At 40.5% G+C, this 23,191-nt stretch overlaps 1 protein-coding gene and 1 long non-coding RNA gene across 5 annotated transcripts in view; one reads left to right on the top strand and one right to left on the bottom strand.

Moving 5' to 3' along the window:
* Positions 1-22,665, bottom strand: part of LOC124272191 (nmrA-like family domain-containing protein 1) — a 29,815-nt gene extending 7,150 nt beyond the window's left edge. Inside the window, exons 1-2 of one of the 4 annotated variants that reach the window (XM_046707336.1) lie at positions 22,629-22,665; positions 15,138-15,238 (exon numbers count right to left, since the gene is read on the bottom strand). In XM_046707336.1, the coding sequence (XP_046563292.1) occupies positions 15,138-15,178 (41 nt within the window). In that variant the 5' untranslated portion in view covers positions 15,179-15,238; positions 22,629-22,665. Of the gene's footprint in view, positions 1-9,637; positions 10,587-12,457; positions 12,895-15,137; positions 15,315-22,628 lie in introns of those variants that run through there. The other 3 variants (XM_046707334.1, XM_046707335.1, XM_046707333.1) reach the window with 3 other exon arrangements.
* On the top strand, positions 1,633-7,801 carry LOC124272192. The gene is made up of 3 exons (XR_006897281.1): positions 1,633-2,008; positions 2,059-2,062; positions 7,790-7,801. It is a non-coding gene; the product is annotated as an uncharacterized LOC124272192 (long non-coding RNA).
* Positions 22,666-23,191: the final 526 nt, after the last annotated feature.

Below are 23,191 nucleotides of genomic sequence, written 5' to 3'. Positions count from 1 at the left end.
GGGGAATCGAACCCGGGTCTTCGGCGTGACGAGCCAACGCTTTAACCACTAGGCTACCCCACCGCCCGTGTCAAATGAAGCGCAGTGGGGGTGTTTGTGCTAGCTTTTGCCAGTAGAAAATGGATACCCGCTCAGACACATAATGATTCCGACCAGGCTTTTGTTTATATTTAAAAACGGAAGTCTAGGTAGGGTAACAAGTAACATCATTTAATGACAAACCAGGATTTACCACCGACCTTCGGCTCTCCAGACAAACGCAACAGCAACTACAGTCCGTTTGAGACAAAATGATACCAAAGAAATGCAAGCTAACACAAAAACAAATAGACATAAAAGAATCAAACCAACGCGGACTGCAATAAAAACAACAGACCAACTCTAGAAAAAAAAATACATAATTTGTGTCACAAACATAAAAAAGTTGTTTAAGTAAAAGTCATCATTTATCTGCGCGTTTTCCAAGTTTGTTATACAAGGGCGGATTGGCAACTAAAGGAACAGCGCGAAAAGCGAGATGCACGTGCATTAGTGACATGTGATTACTGCTGATTGACAAAGTGAGAGAAAATGAAAGTCTATAATTTACAAAGTCTATGATTTCTTCAAGGATGAAAATGACGGGGTGACCCAAGTATGCAATTACTAAGTACATTCAGCGCACTGCCTGTGTAGCTGGGGTACGTGTCATCTCGCCAGCTCAAACATTTGTTGAGAACCCGTTAACGCACGTGCATCTCGCTTTTCGCGCTGTTCCTTTAGTTGCCAATGAGCCCTTGTAACAAACTTGGAAAACGCACAGATAAATGATGACAGTTTCTTAAACAACTTTTTTATTTTTGTGAAACAAAATTAGGCATTTTTTTTCTAGAGTTGGTCTGTTGTTTTTATTGCACTCCGCGTTGGTTTGATTCTTTATGTCTATTTGTTTTTTGTGTTAGATTGCAATTCATCGGTATTATTTTGTCTCAAACGGACTGTACACTACAACAGCCTGTTACAGCAAAGACCATATATATATGGTCTCTGGTTACAGGGACACCGATCTAGAGCAAATAACGGCATCTGATGGGCATACACCGTTCTTATTGCTTAGGTTGACGAAATTTTGCCAAGGTGGACAGTGTCCAGTCCTCGTGTTTCGTCACGGTCGAGGGAACAGGGACTGACTACCTGGCAGCTTGATGACGTCATTATATTGTTCACGAATCTGGATCAGTGCCACTTCAATACCAGGTCTTGGTAAGTAACGACGGCAGTAGGTAAACACAGCCGTTGTTAATAAACAACACTATTCTGCAGTGAGCTGCGTGGGCTTAACAAAAGTCTATTTTCTTTTTAATCAGTCATGTAGTCTCCAGGAAAACATAGCACATATCCGCTGGGAACTGCCATGCTCTGCGAGACACTGTTGTGTGTAAGATGCTGCAGCATGGTACACGATGCAGGTCAGATTATTCTGTAGGGTGGGTGAGTGAGTTTAGATTTACGCCGCTTTTAGCAATATTCCATCAATATCACGGCGGATGACACCAGAAATTTGCTTCACACATCGTACCCATGTGGGGAATCGAACCAGGGCCTTTATCGCGACGAGCGAACGCTTTAACCACTGGTCTCTCCAACCGCCAATATTCTATAGGGTTAGTAAAACCAGTGACAAGTTTTCAAAACCAAAGTCTACCCACACATATAACTATGTACATAAATGTACATGACGACGTTATGTGTAAGGTTAGTGTTGAAAGGAGAGCCTAATATTCCTACGTTGCGGCAACCCAAGAGTTTGTTGCCTACAAACCCCATGACGTTATCAGAGGGACACTAATTAGGGAATCATTTTCTGACGTGTATCGCGTTAGATCTGACGATCGGTTCCTTGTGGGAAGCAAGGTGAAGCAAGGTTTTACGCCGTTGTAGCAAGATTCCACCAATATCACGGCGGGGGACACCAAAAATGGGCTTCACACATTGTGCCCATGTGAGGAATCGAACCCAGGTCTTCGGCGTGACGAGCGAACGCCTTAACCACTAGGCTACCTCACCGCCACGAGTAAGATGAGTATGGTTTTACGCCGCTTTTAGCAATATTCCAGCAATGTTAAGGTTGGGGACACCAGAAATGGGCTTCACACATTGTTCCCATGTGGGGAATCTGGTAACCAAGGACTCAGACCGACAGTTACCGCTTCGATGAATTCCGCAAACAGGGGAAGGCTGCTACCAGATTAAAGTTGGTAAATCTTGGATTCGAACCAGGAAGGTGATCTGGGACTACTTGACCACCCTTCACGCAGTGTCAGCAGATAAGTGGGTCGACTGTATGTGGGTCAGTTGTGTGAATAATGCATCGCCCTACATGAACTGATGCGGAAGAGATCGACTATTGATCCCCACTGGATGAATGACAGCTGAAAAACAACATCTTCCTGGCAACGACGTGGCAACGGCGTGCTTCCCTTGTGATGACCTCGTTCTACAACTTGATTTCTGTGCTGAGGTTGTTTTAACTCTCATTCTTTAACATATAGACAGGCTAATCACTTAAACGGATTGATGGCATGTTACCGTGGTTACGCAAGGAGCTTAGTTTCTTGGGAAATAGTGAAGTTCAGGCTAAGCGTGAATCAACCGCTGTTGTACTCAAAAGGACAGTTATTTCACTTGTACCTTGACAAATGGCCCAGAGGGTTTAACAGTGACATTGTACCACACAACACAGCGGATTCAAAATGACACGAGATAACGGGACGAAGTCAGCGGGGTTTTAGAAGCAGGGACAATCACTCGTTTATCAGGTCCGACATGTCGAACTGTCGAACCGTTAAATAAGTACATCAGTGATCTGATTTAGTTTGATCAAGTAGATGGGTTTAAGTAGTCCAGGATATAAAAACTGTGCAGCAGTTCTGTCAAGATGAAATGCACATGCTTGCGTGTATTCACCACCCTTCTACGCGTGGGGGCGGTGTGGTAGCCTAGTGGTTAAAGCGTTCACTCGTCACGCCGAAGACGCGGGTTCTATTTCCCGCATGGGTACAATGTGTGAAGTCCATTTCTGGTGTCCCCGTCATGATATTGCTGGAATATTGCTAAAAGCGGTATATAACTAAACTCACTCACTCTTTATATGTGGTTTTCATTTCAAACAGCGAATAAATGACGACACCTAGCGACAAAACACAGCGTATTCAAAATGTCAACAGATAAAGGAATAACCTCGGGGAGATTTGGAAGCAGGGACAATCTCCGTCATCATCGAGCTGTCGAACTGTCGAGCCGTTAACCCATTACCCTGCTGTATACAGAGATTATTACACGAGCAAGTGTGTCATACGTCTTATACGAAACGAGTGTGAAATTTTCTACGAGTTTCGTGTAAGTCGCGTGGTACACTTGCGAGTGTAATAATTCCTTTCATTTTATTCGTGTACATCTGTACAGTAAAACACGACAAGCAAGTGTGACTGCCCTGTTCATTGACGTCAGGTTCAATTGTTTAATGACGTCACAGACTACAAAATACAGAAACAATGGTTGCTAGGCAAAAGTGATATGTGCACATGTGCACATATGATATATATGACACTGGTTATGTTTTACCATATGGATAATAATATGATTTATTACTCGCCCGTGGAAGATACTGCACTGTAATAGTTTTACGGCAATATTACACTAGTGTAATACCGCTAGACGTATGACCTCATACTGGTTTACAGTTACGACGACACAATCCTAATACCTCCGTCACAATGGCATTAGGCCTTGCTTGACTCGCGGAAAGCTGAAAGTCATCACACTGTTAGTAGGCAGTTTCTATCGATCTATATCGGAGACTAATAAACAGAAATACTAAACTCGCTTTCGCTCGTTTGATACCAAATCAATAACTCATTTAATAAAATGGTATTACACGGAAGGTCGTTTAGTATCATCTATCTTACATACAAATTGAGAATTGTAGTGTTCAGAACATAATATATATATGAATTGGGTATGTCCGTATAAAACAGACATTCTTGCTATCAAAAACACATTCTTTGTGTTCTCTACAAACACAGAATGTAAGAAGACTGTCAGTGATTGATATACATGATTGATATACAGTATATCATTCCCACAAGGAAAGTATTTAACGTACATTCTATAAACATGGCAACAGCCAAACTGCAATAGCTTTGTACGCATGCCATGTTCCAATCAACATTTGGATCATGGCGGCCGCACAGTAAAGGAAAGATACCGCATGGGTACAATGTGTGAAGCATATTTCTAGTGTCGTTATATTGCTGGTATATTGCTAAAAGCGGCATAAAACCAAATTCACCCACTCATACTATACTGGTGAGGTGAGGTGAAATTGGGTTTAACGTCGTGCTTGAGAATATTTCGCTCATATGACGACGTGCATGCGTGTGTATGGGTATGTGCGGCTGCTTGTACTAGCCCAGACTTAAGCTGGTTTTATAGTGCTAGCCCACTGAGATACCATGCCGCAGTGTAGCATGAATACCCCAATCAGACACATTATACTGACTCCGAGCCGACCAGTCCTTGTTGTACCCATTAATGCCGAGCGCCAGACAGGGACCAACAAGTACCATATTTTAACGTCTCTTGGTATGACGCGGTCGGGGATCGAACCCGCGACCTTCCGCTCTCCGGGCGGACGCTCTAACCACCACCACGGAGGCGGTCTCATACTATACTGAACCCCAAAAGTGTAGGGTTCATAAACATTTCGGTGAATATATGTGTGCTGTTGTGAGAACACATTTTCTTACAAATATCCCCAAAATGTTGGTGCTTCCTTTGTTCGGTACATAGCAGTTTAAGATCCCCCCAAATGTCTTCTTTGTATGGCTCGAAGCTATAAACAAATGTCACACATGATCTGGTGATCTAACATTTCAGCGACATTTACAAAATGTAAATTTGATACCTGCTGCTAAAATGGGATAAATATTTGAAAATCGATCGATATCATCACCAGCTATATCCAATAGTTATCTTACTCTTTTACGCTGTCATCCGGCAGCTAATACCATAGCAACGTTGTGTGGGATGGCATGGGGAGGAATCAAATCGAAATTACCAACAATTATATTATGGTTAGTAGTTTGGCTTCTTCGTTTGTGGATGTGATAGTTGCGCTGGCTGAGTGGGTTAGATCGCTGATTTTGTGCGCTGGCGATTAGGTGACTCTGAGATGGTCGGTTCGAATCTGAGATTGGACTCAACCTAATAAAAGTACAAGAATGTGTACTTTACTGAGTGTAATTCCAACTATTACATATGTTACATTTTACCAGTTTCTAAGTGGCATTTAATATACATTCGTGGATTAGAAAATAATGCATTGAAACATCGTTAGCACGGTTACGAGGCAATGATGGTACAGGATTGTGACATTTCAAACATGTTGTGACATTGCAAATGAATAAAATATTCGATGAAATGTCAACACACAAATAACCGTTTTCTGTTCTTACTTTACAACGTCTTCATGATAGAACATTTTCAAAGGCCTGGGTGACGTGTTTCGAACATCCAAAGGAACACCTTAATATTTCATATCACTACATATAATCTGTCATTCAACAACAGCTGGAAGGAATCAGGAGGTTATGCTTAACTTGTTTAGAGTAGTATACACCTAAAACCATTACCCTGAAAGGCATTATTTAACATTTAATAGGTCGAAATTAGAAAATATGCAATTGTCACGTGTTTTGATTGTCTGAATTACAAGTAGAAACCTTTTTCATATTCACATAGTTTGAAAATACTAGCCCGGTGTGTTTTAGTATTGTAAACATAACTGGATCATGCGAGTCAATATCTTAAGGATGGCATTAAGGTAAAACAGATTATTACATTCGTTGTTTCCGTATTTGATGTAACAAGATAACATCTATGTCGTATGATATAAACTGTGTCGAGTTTCCTATACCACGATTTGAATTGTGTCCAGTTTCTTCTAATACTATATGAAGTGTGTCGAGTTTCCTCTACCACAATTTAAAGGCGGTCGAGTTTCCTCTACCACTATGTAGACTGTGTCCAGTTTCCTATACCACGATTTAAAATGTGTCCAGTTTCCTCTACCGCTATTTGTAGTGTGTCGAGTTTCCTCTACCACGATATAAACTGTGTCAAGTTTCCTCTTCCACCGTTTAAAATGTGTCCAGTTTCTTCTAATACTATTTGAAGTGTGTCGAGTTTCCCCTAACACGATTTAATATATGTTGAGTTTCCTATATCAGCATTTAAAGTGTGTCGAGTTTCCTCTACCACTATTTAAAGTGTGTCGAGTTTCCTCTACCACTATTTATAGTGTGTCGAGTTTCCTCTACCACTATTTATAGTGTGTTGAGTTTCCTCTACCAAGCCTGCTTTAATTGATCGGTAACAAACTCCTTTAATTCTCTGTAAAAACTTCACACGAAATAACGATGGTTATCACCACCACTTAAGCTAATCATATATTTAATGTGTCATGGTTAGGCTGTGTAAGTTTTTTAAAAAATGTTGTTGTTATTTAAACCATGAGCGTCAGCAAAATACGCCGTCACCTGCCAATATCTGATGACCGTCAGATAACGCATACTTCCGTTTATACCCTGATATCACATTGATCTCTGACAGTCTATAGTGCTGTAAGGCGATAGAGGCAAGGCGGATAAAGTGTTGCTATTTCTGTGGCCTCGGATACTCAGATAAGTCATATAAAGGGGTGTATGTATTCACATACCCTAACCTTCTGTGGCCTCGGATACTCAGATAAGTCTTATAAAGGGGTGTATATATTCACATACCCTAACCAGAATATGTATTCATTGAGATAATAAGGAGTGTATGTATGTATCTAAAACAGAACCGAACAGGGTTGAACAGTACTGTTATGGACAGTGCATTGTGGGGCGACAAGTGTAGTGTGACGGCCATTCACATCAGAATAATTGTTCTAGTAAGGTCAACTTTAATATTGAGTCTTGTATTACTTAATTAGGTAGGTATGTAGCTTGCGTGTATGTCATTGAATGTAATAATATACATGTACAGGGTGTACACGTGTGTCTGTGCGTGGAGATAACACACCATACGTGCATTTAAAAAGTGAATGAATCTCTCGTAGCCTGACAAAATAGCTCTTCGGATAGTGTACGGTATAATGTAATGATTCGCGTTTTACATAGTAATACGTTGATTTTACTGATACCACATCTGGTCACAAAGATGCCCCTCTGCCGTCAAAACCTCCCTCAAATAATTGGAAAATCATGAGTTCCCAAGCTTATCAAATACTAATCTGATGTTTCAACTCTGTAAGAATTGAATGGACGCCATAATACAACGCAATGGTGGATGGCGACACATGTTGCCAGGGGGAACAACGAGTTACACCAGAATTCTAGAAAGAGATATCCTAGAAAATTACAGATTTAGTGAAAATATCTTCTCATTTAAACCGTAGTTACAGATAGCTGTTGACATTATTTTCAATATTATGATGTCATTACATTACTAATGGAATAAACACACCGGATGACGTAATTTTGTTCATTTTGGTCATATGGGTCAAATTTTATAATGTAAAACAATCAGTTAATGATTACTGTAATTACAGAACGTTTGAACATCCAACTGCCAAGTACATGGCACCAATATCTGTCATCCACAAATGAGTGAGTGTGTTTAGTTTTACGCCGCTTTTAGCAATATTCCAGCAACATCACGGTGGGGAACACCAGAAATGGGCTTCACACCTTGTGCCAACGTGTAGGGAATCGAACCCGGGTCTGCGGCGTGACGAGCGAACGCCTTAACCACTAGGCTACCCCACCGCCCCTCATCCACAAGAGGAGGTCGCCATGCTGGGTGATAAGAACAATCAAATACCCGGAAAATGACGAAATCATAAAAAACAAAACCTGAATATATTTTGTGAAATTCACCCAAACCGATACAGTCTTAACAAATAAAATTTGTTTGTTAACTTCTCTTGATATATATTGTCAATTTGTCCAGGAAAGGCCAGAGTACATATGTTGGTAATAACTCGCGTAATTCATTCTATGAAACAGCCAATACGTTAAAAAGACCCCGCTATTCACTGACATTATTATACCAGCAACTATGAGATTGAAGTATCCGAATTAATGCATTTACCGAGCGTGACGTCACAGTGAGATTCATATGACGACGACAAGCCGCCCGGATGACGCAAATGATGTGAGCGCGCGTACGTTTTTATGAATTAGGATGATCGATTTCCACATTAAACTTTTACCAGACATACATCACCCTTTAAGTGTATCACCATTACACCAATATTCTCAAGGTATCACCGTAATGAAAAGACGTCCGTTTGAGATTCAGTGACGTCATTAATAAAAGAAAACAATATGGCGTCTCCGTTTATAACAGACACGCCCACGTGAAATTAGAGAAACATGTATCATGTAACGTTTTCTTTATAGCCTAATGATATTTTTAATTTTGTGTCGATATATATATAATGCCTGTTCTGTTGTGTGATAGTTAAACGAAGACGGTACCTAGTTGGTCCTACAGGCTCCTATAGGGTACTACAGATATTGATTCGTAATTGATTGATTATGACAGCCATCGTCGTGATGCGTTTGACTGGTTTTTGTCTCGGACTGTTTAACGATCAGTAAGAATCGCACCTAGCTTGTACTCAAGTGCTATTGATTGGTCTTTGATTGGCATCGACAACCATGTAAACAGGTATTCGTGCATTGTGACAAAGGAACTGAAAGTGTCGACAAACGTCTTAACCTAACTGGTGCATGGGCGAGGGATTAAAAGCGACAAAAGACAGGAACATGTTATTTATGATTGGATGGCGAATGATCGAACGAATGAATAAATGAATGAATAAATGAATGACTGACTGGATGAATGAAAAAAGGAAAGAAGGATGGCTAGTTGTGGGAATGAAATAACGAATAAATGAATGAATGATTAATTATTGGTTTGTGAATGAATCAATTATGTGAATGAATGAATGAATGAATGAATGAATGAATGAATGAATGAATGAGAAATATATTTAGGTAGCAAGTCGACGACAAAGAATTCACAAGTATACCATATGCCTATGACCTAATTCTGGTATAAACAATAGCTGGTTCTATATAGGAACAAGGGAGACCAATCCATGATCAGGATTCAATCCTAGCATTACCGTCGACAGCAGTTGTTGTCATGGGGTTGTATCAATTGTTGTAACTTACACATATCCACGCTAACAATGACAATAATACTTCCTTCCTAAACTCCATCATACTGAATATTCACACAAATAGATCATGTCTTTGCTTAAAAAGGATCGTTAAAACGGTGAGCCCATTAATATAGAATAGAACTGTATCTTTCTACAACACTTAATTCTAATATTAGTGTTAAAATGATGCATTCTTTGAATATTACGATCTTTTCTACGGCACACAATCGTTACACAATATATTTGAATGAAAATACATAGAATTATTATGCACAAACAACAAAACACCAGCATATTTGGAGACAAATGAAATACCACGGTTAACAACACATAAATCAATGCACAACAATCGTCACTCAACGACATGACTTGCAAACATACCTGAATAAGTCAGATCGGCCGGAACACCCCCAGATGAACTCTGGCATCACAGTCGCCCCTTAACGACGGTTCCTCGTCACATGTCTACAACACAGCCTCTACACGTGGCTGCCACATCCCTCGTAGCACAATCTTACATAAACGTCTCTGTGTCTTTGTCAGACGCGCGGCAATCGCTGCCAACTATACGTATGTCATGTGTTATCGACAATAGATCACAAACTCCAAGAGTTCACTTTTCCTGACGTCATTCCTTTTCATGACAACGCATGTTCAACAAAAACAACGGCTGTGACATCAGCATGAACGCCAATACGAGTCAGTGGGATGACGAAGGGGAAGATGCTACACATATATCCTTGTCAATTCGGGTGGTCGGATCGAAATGCGTCTCGGAACATATGCACTAGCCGGCGAACAATGTTTGGTCTTCCAGAGATCCCCCTCCTAAAACAATCGATAGTCACAGGTCTTGCGAGCTGGAATCACGTCGCATAAAGCCATTGGTTTGACGTCCTTCAACCATGTCCGCTTTAGAAGGATTACCGATTATAGATCTATTGTACTACAGCTTCACAATCAAACTGACCTGGGATATAACATTACATGGAGTTGATACGCGGTGATCATAATTGCGTACTAACGACTTATAAGGAGGTGTTGGATTGTGTTAAGGCACAATTTGTTCTCAAGTTATGACAGAATTCAAGAACAATACGTGAGGATTGATATAAGAATATTGGGCATTGTGGAAGCTTATGTAGTTTTTGAGTAGGTAGATTATGTTAAGTATAATCGTAGCTGTGTTGCAGACACTGCACAGTCGTCATTACCAACGTGTCTTTTATATCTCTGAACCTGCCGCCGTGGGGTCAGGGCTTCAAGAGATACGATATGTTTGTTTGAAAGAAGGAACCTAGACTTACATTAGTCCCAGAAAGGAAGTTATTTCATTATAAAATATATTTAAAATATCCAATTTGTCAGAACTACAAAGTTACGTTACGAAGTTCAATTTCAATGTGACATCGTTTCAGATATATGGACATCATTTGGTCATCGTTAAACAGGATGTTGTGACGTAGGTAGTTTCACTGCTTGTTAAGTGAGTATGTTTAGTTTTAGCCGCTTTTAACAATATTCCAGCAATATCATTGCGGGGAACACCAGAAATGGGCTTCACATCTTCCCACAGAGGTTACTCCTGTCATATCTTCCTACGTAACCTCTGTTCTAATACGGCCCTTTCGTGGTGTGAGCGTTCAAGACTCGTGATTGGAGACAATCAGATTTAGTTGTGCAATCAGCGACGTTGTTTCAAAAGTGACCATTCGCATGGCCTCGGTAATTTCCGTGTACTTCGAAAAACTAAACCATTTCCTCTGCGCGATGCGCAAACGTTTCTTCTAGACAGAACTCAGTCATGTTATGGCGGATCAGTGGCGTCTCCATCGCCCTCGTTGACAACGGACAAGCTAGCCATTAAACGTCTTGTGTGTAACATCAACACAAGTCCCCGGCAGTTGGGGGATATTTGTGGCCTCACATTTTCTTGTGTTAGTCAAGTTGAATCTAAGTCGATGTAACACGTGTTCTGATTGGATAGAAAGAAGGGAGATAATTCGTGTTGCGATCTTTTGCCGCTAGGGGATCTTACGAGAAACGGGAAATATGGCCGTATTAGAACAGAGGTTACGCAGGAAGATATGACAGGAGTAACCTCTGTGGGAAGAGAATGATTAAACCCATATGGGGAGTCAAACCCGGGTCTTCGGCGTGACGAGCAAACGTTTTAACCACTAGGCTACCCCACCACCCCTTGTTACAACCAACATCGTTAATATGCAAATGGTTCCTATGAACAACGATACTGTGGACATCGTTAACTGCGGAAGTCCTAATCTTCGGACATCCCGATAGTCGACATGGTCTGTACGAACATCACTACTACAGACAATATTACTATGGACGTCGTCCCTACGAACATCTAAAATGGAGGAATCGTTACTACGTGCACCGTTGCTACTGATATCGTTCCTACGAACATCTAAAATGGAGGAATCGTTACTACGTGCACCGTTGCTACTGATATCGTTCCTACGAGCATCTAAAATGGAGGAATCGTTACTACGTGCACCGTTGCTACTGATATCGTTCCTACGGACGCCATTGACATTGACATCGTTTCTACGGACATTGTTCTTACACTGCCACGACTTCGTAACTTCCGATATCGTTACTACGATTGAGATTCTCGGAGACCGTGAAATACCGGTACCGTGGCAAAGATTACAATTACCAGCTATATCGTTTTCTTAAATGCGCGTGCGTGCGTGCGTGCGTGCGTGTGTTCGTAAATCTAAAAACATTTTTCGAGTCCCACGATAGAATATCGTTTTAATGCTGTTACACGCGGCGTAAAACCTCACTCACCCAGACACCCGTTAAGCTAAACAGTAATTACAACTACCGTCCTATATTTCCACAGCGGCAGTTAACTTCTGACTTCTCTCGTGAAGGAATGTCAGACAGACATACAAAAGACAATTTTAAAGAAAACATAATATTGATATCCTGTACGGGTTCACTGATTGTAAAGAGACTGAAGTCAATAAACTGCGTAAGGAACGAAACATGACCACGCCATGTGTGGTAAACGTTGGCCGTCCGTTACATAGACACAAATCAGTGCAACACATAATATAGCGTGCGCGGTGTTTTGTAGGGTTGAACTGTAGCCGGATATTGCAAGCCGGCCGTTCATCGACCATGCCTTTACTCAGCCTCGATATTCCTGTTGCCTTTGTTGTAGATACATACGCTTCGATTCACATATCGTGTGATTTGTACTGTGTATTGTTTATTGTTGCATCAAGGTTAGCTGACATTCGATAACTTGTACGACTTGAACAGCTTATCTGCCTTCCGCTGTTGCTGCAAAACATGTCAGCCGTAGCGTCAATAAGTAAGGCGCGTTGTTTGAAGAGCCATCATCATAACTATTGCTATAGACTATATGAATACATTAAAAACTAGATTATAAGAGACAATTGGAATTCTTAAAATGGGCATAATTATGATATTTGATAGAAAATCGAAATACCTCCCATTCCGCCACTACCACAATAATCCGAAAAATGATTTGTTTTTTTACATTTACACCCTTGTTCTGAAGGAGAAACAAAATGACACAGTCAGTTGTGGCGTTGGGCGCTTGGAAAAAGTGTAAAATTGGTGCGTTTCTTTTGGTAGACAAGATAAAGAAATTATCTGTTTGATTGGCATTTTAGAAGTTGATGAATAATAAGAAAAGTATTATACTTTATGGATAACAACTTCTTTATTTTATTATGATGCGGCGTTTCGTGTAGGTTCTTATACCGTTGTTAAGCAAGAGTAAACTACTACAGCACAGAACCGACTTATATACATGACCATCATAACTGTACCACCGAATCTATCGACCTGTCGAACGCAGGTCAGTGCAAAAAGTGTCACTACAGGAATATCACTCATTTTTACCCTCTTCAAACGGGTAGTATGGGCGACTTTGACATTGTGCGACCTTGAAATCCAACACACTTGGAGAATTCAACCATCATCACGAAAAGTATATTTATTAATTCAATTTCCAAACGGTTGTATTACCGGAAATAACAAGTACATTAAAACATAGTTTTCAAACCTTGAACGGTTGTGTCCCTTCGATAATCGATCGATGATGTTTGTGTGCAACACACAATGTCGGCAATACGATTTGCGTCCCATACAGCGGCAGCAATATGAGTGGAACGTGTCGAGTATAACTGTATTATGACATTAGCTGGAATTTAGCACGTAAGATCTGAACGGTCATAAAATCGTCACACGGCCATTTGTAAAGTAGCATGGGATGTTAAGGCCCGTTAGCATCGGTATTTTCCTTGGTCGAAGGCGGATTGGAACGGCTTCAGGAAATACGATTCAAGCAGACCATACCATCCATCCCTTGCAAATATTCGATTAAGAAATAGTCCTAACCATCAAGACATCAGCAGCAGCAGCAACACCATCGTCATGACTTGCCTAGACTTGGTGTAGACAAACCTCGAAACATGATTAGTGCTAACAGGGATTCGAACAAACTCCCCGGATCACGATAATAACTGACTCCCGTAACATTTATCTTATATGAAGTTTATTTCAAAGTAATCGGTTCAAGTATTTCCAAAAAATATAACTTTCTTTGCATGCCAGCTGAAATTGAGTATCTATCAAACAGTTTATAATTTCCCTAAATACACAACTTCTCATTGTGACACAGTCGACTAATAACAAAGGCATGGCCAATACCGGAAATCGGCACCTGAAGTTCTTGTGACAGAGGGGCGGTGGGGTAGCTTAATGGTTAAAGCGTTGGCTCGTCACGCCGAAGACCCGGTTCGAATCCCCACATGGGTACAATGTGTGAAGCCCATTTCTGGTGTCCCCCGCCGTGATGTTGCTTGAATATTGCTAAAAGCGGCGTGAAACCAAACTCAGTCAGTCAGTCACTCTTGTGACAGACATTGTGAAAGTCTCGTGAAAGTCTTGTGGCTGACCGTATCTACCATTCCTTGACATAGACATAGCACTAGGGATTTATATAGTTCGGAGACTTTATTCAGTCTAGGAACTCCTTCCAAGCATTTGTAATGTTTTGTCCAAATCCAATGGATATTCACCTTTATAGTTTGTTTTGCCGGGTGTTAATGAATCACATTAGCTCGGTTGGCTGGGCATTTAACTGTTTATGTCCCTGTATCTCTCTTTTGAATAACATTGTCATCTATAGTATCTACTTGTATAAACGGACGTCTTTTGTTTCTGACTAATTCCTATGAAACTAGAACTGGCATCTCTTTCGTCCCTTGGCGCTGATGTGCTGCAAACGTCACTAAATACTAAAGACATAGCATAAAGTTTAATAAGGATCGTTCGCAATCTTTAAATAGATATCCCCCGGCTTTCTGCATTTAATGAGTATTCGTATTACGTGAGGAAGATTTAAACCAGCGGTATATTCTTTCTCTTTAACTTACCGAGAGACCTTTTACAACATCGAGAACTGAACTGAAGATCAGTATATATTGGGTCGCTCTCGCGTTGAATGCTCGTGGCAGATTAAGTACTGTAAGATAATGGTGATGCAGAAAGATGAATCTGTATTTGAATTTCGATTCTAGGTTTCTTAGCACCCTACCGCGGACATGACTAACAGCAGAGCATTGACAGTTGGTCTCTACTTTATTCACTCAATACCATATACTGAAAATGGCTCGTTTTTAACGGAAACTATTGTTGAACATCATTTAGCAATATCGTGTCGCTTAGTATTTTCTAAATTATATTACAATAAAAGAAAATTAGACATCTCTACAAACTGCACGCATGAAAATAAACGGCATGCAAATAAACATATTCATATTCGTATAATTTACCCCATCCCTATTCCCTCCAAGCTTCTTAAAGGTATTCTTACCATTTTCGGCAACATCGAATTCGTCGGCAACATCGAAGCATGTTGATGCTGCAGTTGTCACAGCCGTCGTTTCACACGCGTTGTTGTTTCAGCGACAGCATCTTGAAGGTATGGACGTGTTAGCTGATGATGTGAGCTATCCCTGTGAGAACATGATCTACACAACGCCTGAACTATGTCTTGACATTTTATCCACCCTCAGTCATCTCAATGACACAACCCAACACTATACAAGATTAATCGACCGTAGATGAGCACATGTATTGATAGGATAAGAAAACTCCAGTCAACATAAACCTTAGGGACCAACACAAATCAATCGAGATGAATAATGCACTTTGTGAAAATGATGATTGGAAATTAATACAGGCAATCAATAATGTTTGCAACGGATGAACTTTCATTGGCATAATGTTTACATACGAAATGTCAAGATGTGTTCCGTATCAAAAATATTTTTACGTTTTCTTTACACATTTGAGATAGAAAAGAATTCCGGATTTAATGAGAAGAGACTTGATGTCTTCAAAGCATAATATTTAACCTTTCTATTTCAGAATGTCCATAAGATCGTGTTTCTTCAGGAATGAGCAGTACATCTGCTGGTTGCGTTTTAAGAGTTTTACAAACATATTAGAGAAGACACCCTGTCAAGAACAAACATATCACGAGGTAGGTCGAGTGAACGCATAATCAAAAAGGCCATCCTCTTCAGATGCCGTTAAAACAGGCTGAATAAAGGGGATTGTTTACCACATATTTTAGTATGAAACAACGAGAAAGTGAGATCTGACTGTATTAGTTATTGTCCCACTCATATCGGATCCTGAAGTCAAACCTCTGCCTCACAAATGGCATACCGATGAAAGCAAAATTAGTGAAATGTTTGCTTCAGTTTTCAACATGTAAGCCTAACATCATTCATACCAAAGTTATGTGGCAGGAGAGATGGTGTAAGCGTATAAGTCTTTGTTGTAAGTGATTGTCAGTGGTAGCAACTGTTCAAAGTGCTGGTAAAATACTGGAGGCAGAGTGAGCGGTGTTTAGAGTTACCTCCCATGGTTATTGTAACAAACACGACTGACATATTGCGTGGTGTCTACCGAGATACCTATCTGAAAACACCGAATTCCTATTTCCAACATTATTCCGCATTCAAGAAAGGAGGCGTGTAAGTCCCAAAACATTCGACAGACGAAAAAGACGATGTTTCTACGTTTAATTTGTAAATCTTGTGTGGATATTCACTGATTATACAATATCATTTAATTTGGAACATCCAGCATAGAAGACTATAAAAACTTATTCAAGTAACATGAGTGTTCATTTCTGTTAATGTGGTTCATAGTGACAATGTTAAAAGTCATTATTCCATGTAGGTGTATCCCTAATCTATACATAGTTGGATATCTTTCGAACTTCGAAGAGTGTTGTCCACCATCCTCGATAATCTCCAGGGTATACGTTACGATCACTCTCCACTCTTCCCTGGATGCATCCACGGCTTGGCCCCATAATTATATTACCTCCCTTTGCTGGCCACGCATTCTCACAGTAGCCAATCAGCTAAGCCGCCGTTACATCCGAGCTTGCCAGTGTCAACAAAGATAGCGGTGTCGCAGTCGCGAAGGTTTGTTCGCATTACCACTCATATGTTACCAAGTTTAAACGGTTAGATAATTTAAGAAGTGAAAGTGAGTTGTGATTGGTTCGCTCAACTTCCCAGCGTAGACACCTGATTGGATAACAAGCCAGCAAAGGGAGGTAATAAAATCATCGGACCAAGTCGTGGATGCATCCAGGGTATAGTCGGGAGTGATCGTAACGTATACCCTGAAAAGATTATCGAGGATAGTTGTCCACGCTACTATCCCAAAAAGTTAAGACGGGCTATGTAAGGTTTCGTAAGATGCAGTTGTGTAAAGTTTTTTCTTCTAGTCACAGAGTTTAACCTCTAGATTCATATCACTTGGGTTGTGACATTGGTCATACTCAAATTGTGTAAAGAAAAGAAAAGAAAATTATATTAACCATACTATTTTGTAGTCTCCAAATTTCGAAGACTAGTCTCTATTTTCACCATGTACTGTTACGTGGGAACTATGTGTGCACTCAAACCTTGTGGAAATAGTATCATTTGCTTCATTGACATGGGCCCGGTTTCACAAAACAATCTTAGCCCTAAGGTGATCGTAACTCCTAGACTTCAACATAGGCTTACGGTCATCTTAACGCTAATGTGGAACGGGTCCCTTTGCCCTATAACAGCTCTATCAATATATTAACAAGTCAGTGGTTCGGTGGGATAGCGTAGTGGTTAAAGCCTTCGCTCGTCACGCCGAAGACCCGGGTTCGATTCCCCAGATGGGTACAATGTGTGAAACCCATTTCTGGTGTTTCCCGCCGTGATATTGCTGGAATATTGCTAAAAGCGGCGTAAAACCATACTCACTCAACAAGTCAGTCGGTCGACTATCGAAATAGACCTACGTAGATTTCATTTATGAACAAAGTCATCCTGTTTAACGATGACCAAATGGTGCTTTGGATGATCGCCATATATCGGACTTCACTGATGCTATATCACAGTAGCCCGTGGTTTGGTGTTAACGCTATCAACCACCAGTTCGACAGCTCCTCAGCTGAACTTTCACAACCTGGCTACCGATCCACAAAGCGTTCGGGGCTTTGGGGTAGTCCAGTGGTTAAAGCGTTCGCTCGTCACGCCGAAGGCCCGGGTTCGATTCTCAACATGGGTACAATGTGTGAAGCCCATTTCTGGTGTCCCCCGCCGTGATATTGCTGAAATATTGCTAAAAGCGGCGTAAAAGTAAACTCACTCACTCACAAAGCGTTCGTAACGACTTGTCGTAACTCAGTAGTTTGTCATACGCTTACGAATGTCGTGGCGCTACGAACGCTTTGTGGGTCCCGATCCACAAAGCGTTAGTAATGTTACGACCTGTCTTAACTCTGTAGTTTATCATTGGCTTACAAATGTCGTAGCGCTAACACGTGTTTGTGGATATGGACGCTGATATATCCGCTAAACCATCGACTCAACGTTCAACACTCAAGGACTTTCCTTTCAATATCAGCATGTCTACAAAGCACTGAACGAATGTTCTGCCGTTCAGCCAGAACTTAATCCATAATCGATCAGCGTCTGTTTACTTACATACCGGCCACAATAGACAGTGGATGTAGATGAGGAGGCAATATCAATTATGTATTGTTCTCATTCAGCCCATCATGTGCTGACACAGACAACCGAGATGATCACAAACATGAAACACAAGGGACCGTTTCAATACCAAAAGTCGTTTATTTGAGATAAGTTAAAAGTGATATACGTACACAATGGATCTGTTAAAATGATGAAATATACGATAGAAAAATATAACTGATGGGTACTGGTACCAAGTAGATAAAGGTCAAAATTGACAAAAGCATATTAGGAACATGATAAACACTGTAGACTCTTAAAAATACGGATGTGTAATGTTCCTTGTATGTAAATATAGTACGATTGGTAAATCTAATATGTATAGCAAATATATCCTTACAAAATACGCTTCACATGATCAATTCCTTTTTTTCGAAGCAATTGTTATTACTTTGAAAAAAGGCGGTTACGTTTTTCGAAACAATTGCTATTACTTTGATAAAAGGCGTTTACATTTTTCGTAAGAATTGTTATTACTTTGATAAAAGGCATTTACGTTTTTCGAAACAATTGGAATTACTTTGATAAAAGGCGTTTAACAAATCTGTCAAAGATTATATTTTACAGTTTAAAATTCGATTATTTACATTGATATTTATAACACGTCGGGCAGTGTTCCCATGGCATCCCAGCCAAGGATATCGAAGAGGCTGTTGCAGTTGCAGTCGTATGCGAAGAGGTTTGGGGCGATTCTATCCGACATCAGCAACCCTAGCAGTCCACTCAGGAACAGGATCGTCACTGACCACCACAGCAAGGTCAAGGTGTGATGGGTGGAGCCACCTACATGGGGTCTGTGGTTTTGATTGAGGAGCTCTGAAAGAAGGCCGAATGTTTCAATGGTTTCCACTTACAATAACCAAAGTAGGATCTATCTATCTACCTACACAAACACAAGCATGCATGCATCCGTCCACCCATCTGTAAATACGCAGTTACATACTGATACCGATTGATTTCCTGCAATATATTTGAGCATTAATGGAGGTGTAATTACGTGGATTTACATAATGCATATAAAACCACAAATATTGAAGTCAGGTCTTAAAGATCACATATACTCTAGGGGGTACAAATATATAAATCACTAACTGGCATCGCTATAAATGTAACCCCGTCATTCAAACTACTCACTTCGGTCTTTAATTAACTTAAATCGTCCTTTTTGACAACAGTGCACAATTCTCACCCGCGAACGAAATTTCAACCAATCAGAGCAGGGCGTCTCTGTGACGTCATATGAGGAATAGATATGAGGGCCGTGTAACCCGTGTAAGGTGGTATAAACCTACACATGTTATTTGTCATCATTCACTTGATGGTCAGTTAATGAATTTATAACAGGTATAATTAGTGGTAACACACTTAGATTACCCGACAAAGGTTCCCATTTGGCATTTCTTGCGTCTGGAGTAAATATTCAACATTATAAACATCGATCAAAGGATTAACCGATAACACGCTGATTGATTAATTACTTTTATCTTACACAGCGGAATTGTCAAAAAGGTAGTGTTTATGTATGTAGATTTACTAATCTATACTGAATACACTCTGTCGTGTCGGTGTCTGCGTAAAAAAACAACGTCCTTCTTTCAAAGACCGCCTCCGTGGTGTAGTGGTTAGAGCGTCCGACCGGAGAGCGGAAGGTCGCGGGTTCGATCCCCGACCGCGTCATACCAAAAGACGTTAAAATATGGTACTTGTTGGTCCCTGCCTGGCGCTCGGCATTAATGGGTACAACAAGGACTGGTCGGCTCGGAGTCAGTATAATGTGTCTGAGTGGGGTATTCATGCTTCACTGCGGCATGGTATCTCAGTGGGCTAGCACTATAAAACCAGCTTAAGTCTGGGCTAGTACAAGCAGCCGCACATACACATACACACGCATGCACGTCGTCATATGAGCGAAATATTCTCAAGCACGACGTTAAACCCAATTTCACTTCACCTCACCTTCTTTCAAAGGATTAACCGGCAATACATTGATTGATTGCCCATTATTGGCTAACTAAATTACTGTTTTTAAAGAAAGGCGGACATTATGCAATTAGTTGCCAGGTGTGCTATCTTGGGTGACCAATGAGACTATACACCAATGTGAAATACCTGAAAAGATTTATCACTTTTTCGTATATTAAACTGTTAAAAGACACATCACTTGGAACAGCTGCAGATGAATGGCATATCACTCGGTTTTGTGGATATTGATGGATACATTCCTCGAACAAAGTAATGGCCTGATATTGTTCCTATAACTTTAATCTGTTTTAATTTTAATATTTGCATTTTGCTTTTATTCATTTGTCGTAGCATTCAACAGAATCATTGTTTTCGCCGTGAAGTGTAATGAGACAGACAATATACACTAGGGTGTGTGTGCGAATTATGATTCACATTGGCAAACTATAAAATGTCTAGATATTACAGTTCTGTTATAAATTCACTATAAGTATCAGCAGATCGTCTGCTTTTTAGTTAGTTTCAAAATGCATACAAGTATGATAATAAACTAATTAGGATTATAAGACCAAATATAAAGACGCACATTGACTAGTATCTACATACTGGTGAGTGGACATTAACCATGTGAATGTATAGCAATAAATTTATCGCGCAGTATTGTGACTTCGACCCCCACCTCGCTTCCGTGGAAGAAATCGTTATGTTATAAGTTGTGTCATGCAAAATCCTTTTGGTTATGATTCCAATACATATTTAACTACGAGTAGAAAGTAGTTTTGATTTTCTAACTTGATGAAAACAAACTATAATCTCATTAATTCTAACAGACTTTACGACTTTCAGAAATGGCGGCGCCCTGTCGGGAACATCCGCCTGTCTGAGGATAAATGCTATTTAGGTTTGTTTTCACCGAGTTACAAAATCAAAACTACTTTCTACTGGTAGTAAAATATGTATTTTATTGATGGCCAATAGGATTTTGCATGACATAGCGTATAACATAACAATTTCTCTCGTGGCAGCGAGGTGGGTGTCAATATAATACTACTTACAATATTATTGTTACTTCGACCACAACCTCACTTCCGAGGAAGAAATCGTTATGTTACAAGTTGTGTTATGGAAAATCTTTATGGTCATCAATCATATACATATTTTACTACAACTAGTAAGTAGTTTTGATTCTTTAACTTCCGTGAAGCGATCTGAACACAAGTAAGATATCGTTTCAGGCTTCCACAACGCTCGCTTCGCACTCACAAACATAACCCATTTAGCACGAACTGCGGGGTCCTGTGGAAATCTGTGCATGGCGACACCATCGCCCGACCCCTCGGAGCAATTAACAACAAAGCAACGATTCGGCATGTCGTCGTTGATGTCGAGAAATCATCAAAATGATGAGCGTGCTACACACTTTCTATACAACTAACTGAAAATCGTTCCTCATATGACGTCACTGCAGTGCTCTGGCGACAGAGTTACGTAACCTGTCTGTGGTTTCGTTGGCGGACGAGAGTGAAGCAGGCGACTTTTTGGCAACTTTTAATCGCTCGGTATTAATTAACCACAAGTTTTTTAAGAATGAATTTGGTGTTCCGCATAAGTCTAACCACAAATCTTTCATATGTAATAGTTAAAAGAGTAAAAAAAAACAAGGTTTATTTGTTCTTTAAGTGAATATCCCATTTTGGATTTAAAAAAGGATTCCATCAGGGCGAATAAGGGATGAAGATTTAGGATCAGTATAGGCGTTGGGCTCCGATGTAACACTGACGGCCAAAAGAGACCTGACCACTTGAAAAGTGGGGGCTTTTGCATGTCTTGTAGCCGGATGGTGGACACGCTATACGTAACTTGTCATTGATCATGATAATATTAGATGTGTGTGTCCACTGTACATTACCGTGCTGGCTTAGTTTACGCTACCCCACCTCAGTTCGGCAACAGTCATTCCAATGTCGAATATTTTAATGTTGATTTCGTTGTTATTTTCAACAATCCGTACCCCACCCCTTTACCATCTATTCTGGGATTCGAATCGGCACAGGACATAGATTTACGCTTACAATTAGTCCAGTACAGGGTACATTGAACAGGGGGAAAAAATAAGAAAATTCTTTGAAAGTGTATAAATGTAGATCTCGATGGAACTACTAAAGAAATTAAGAAGCCCTTCACAAATATCGAATCCAAAAATATCAATCATACCTGTTGTAGTAAATGGATAATTACATACAGCAGGTCACTGCCTACTGTAGATTAAAACCGATTAAATATATACGTTATGTAGTCCTTACCGTTTTGCTTTCTTTCACGTCCATTTTCATCCGCTTGATAAGAAGCCGCTGAAAGCGATTGACGTCACAAACGTCGTCAAGGGGCTTGTTATGGCGTCAAATGTAAGTGACGTCATATAAACATTCGGACGATTTGTCAGCCTTTCCCGATGTCTTCATTGCGGGTACGCGAACAGGCAGATTGGCCGAAAGGCTGAGAGAGTGAGTGAGTGAGTTGGGTATTACGCCGCTTTAGCATTGCTCCAGCAATATCACGGCGGGGGGACACCAGACATTGCACCCATGTGGGAAATCGAACACGGGCCTTCGGTGGGGCAAGCGAACGCTTTCACCACTGAGCTACTCCACCCCCTGTCAGACACCACAAGGAGTTGTTTAGGAACAATAAGTTGTACCCGTTGTAAGACAAATGGTTTAAAACGGGCACAAGAGCAAAGATGTTTTACACACCTAAACTCGCGCAACTTTAGCAACGAATCGGCGCGTACTATTTCCCATCATCGCAGTGCCGCATTACAACAATACACAGTTCAGCCATATTTGTGGCGTGTCAAGGCGATGGT

The sequence above is a fragment of the Haliotis rubra genome, unplaced genomic scaffold (assembly GCF_003918875.1).
Source record: "Haliotis rubra isolate DU_JTF1 unplaced genomic scaffold, ASM391887v1 Scf167, whole genome shotgun sequence".
NCBI classification, from domain to species: domain Eukaryota; kingdom Metazoa; phylum Mollusca; class Gastropoda; order Lepetellida; family Haliotidae; genus Haliotis; species Haliotis rubra.
The sequence above is the reverse complement of the archived record's forward strand: the minus strand, read 5'-3'. Positions and strand labels throughout refer to the sequence as shown.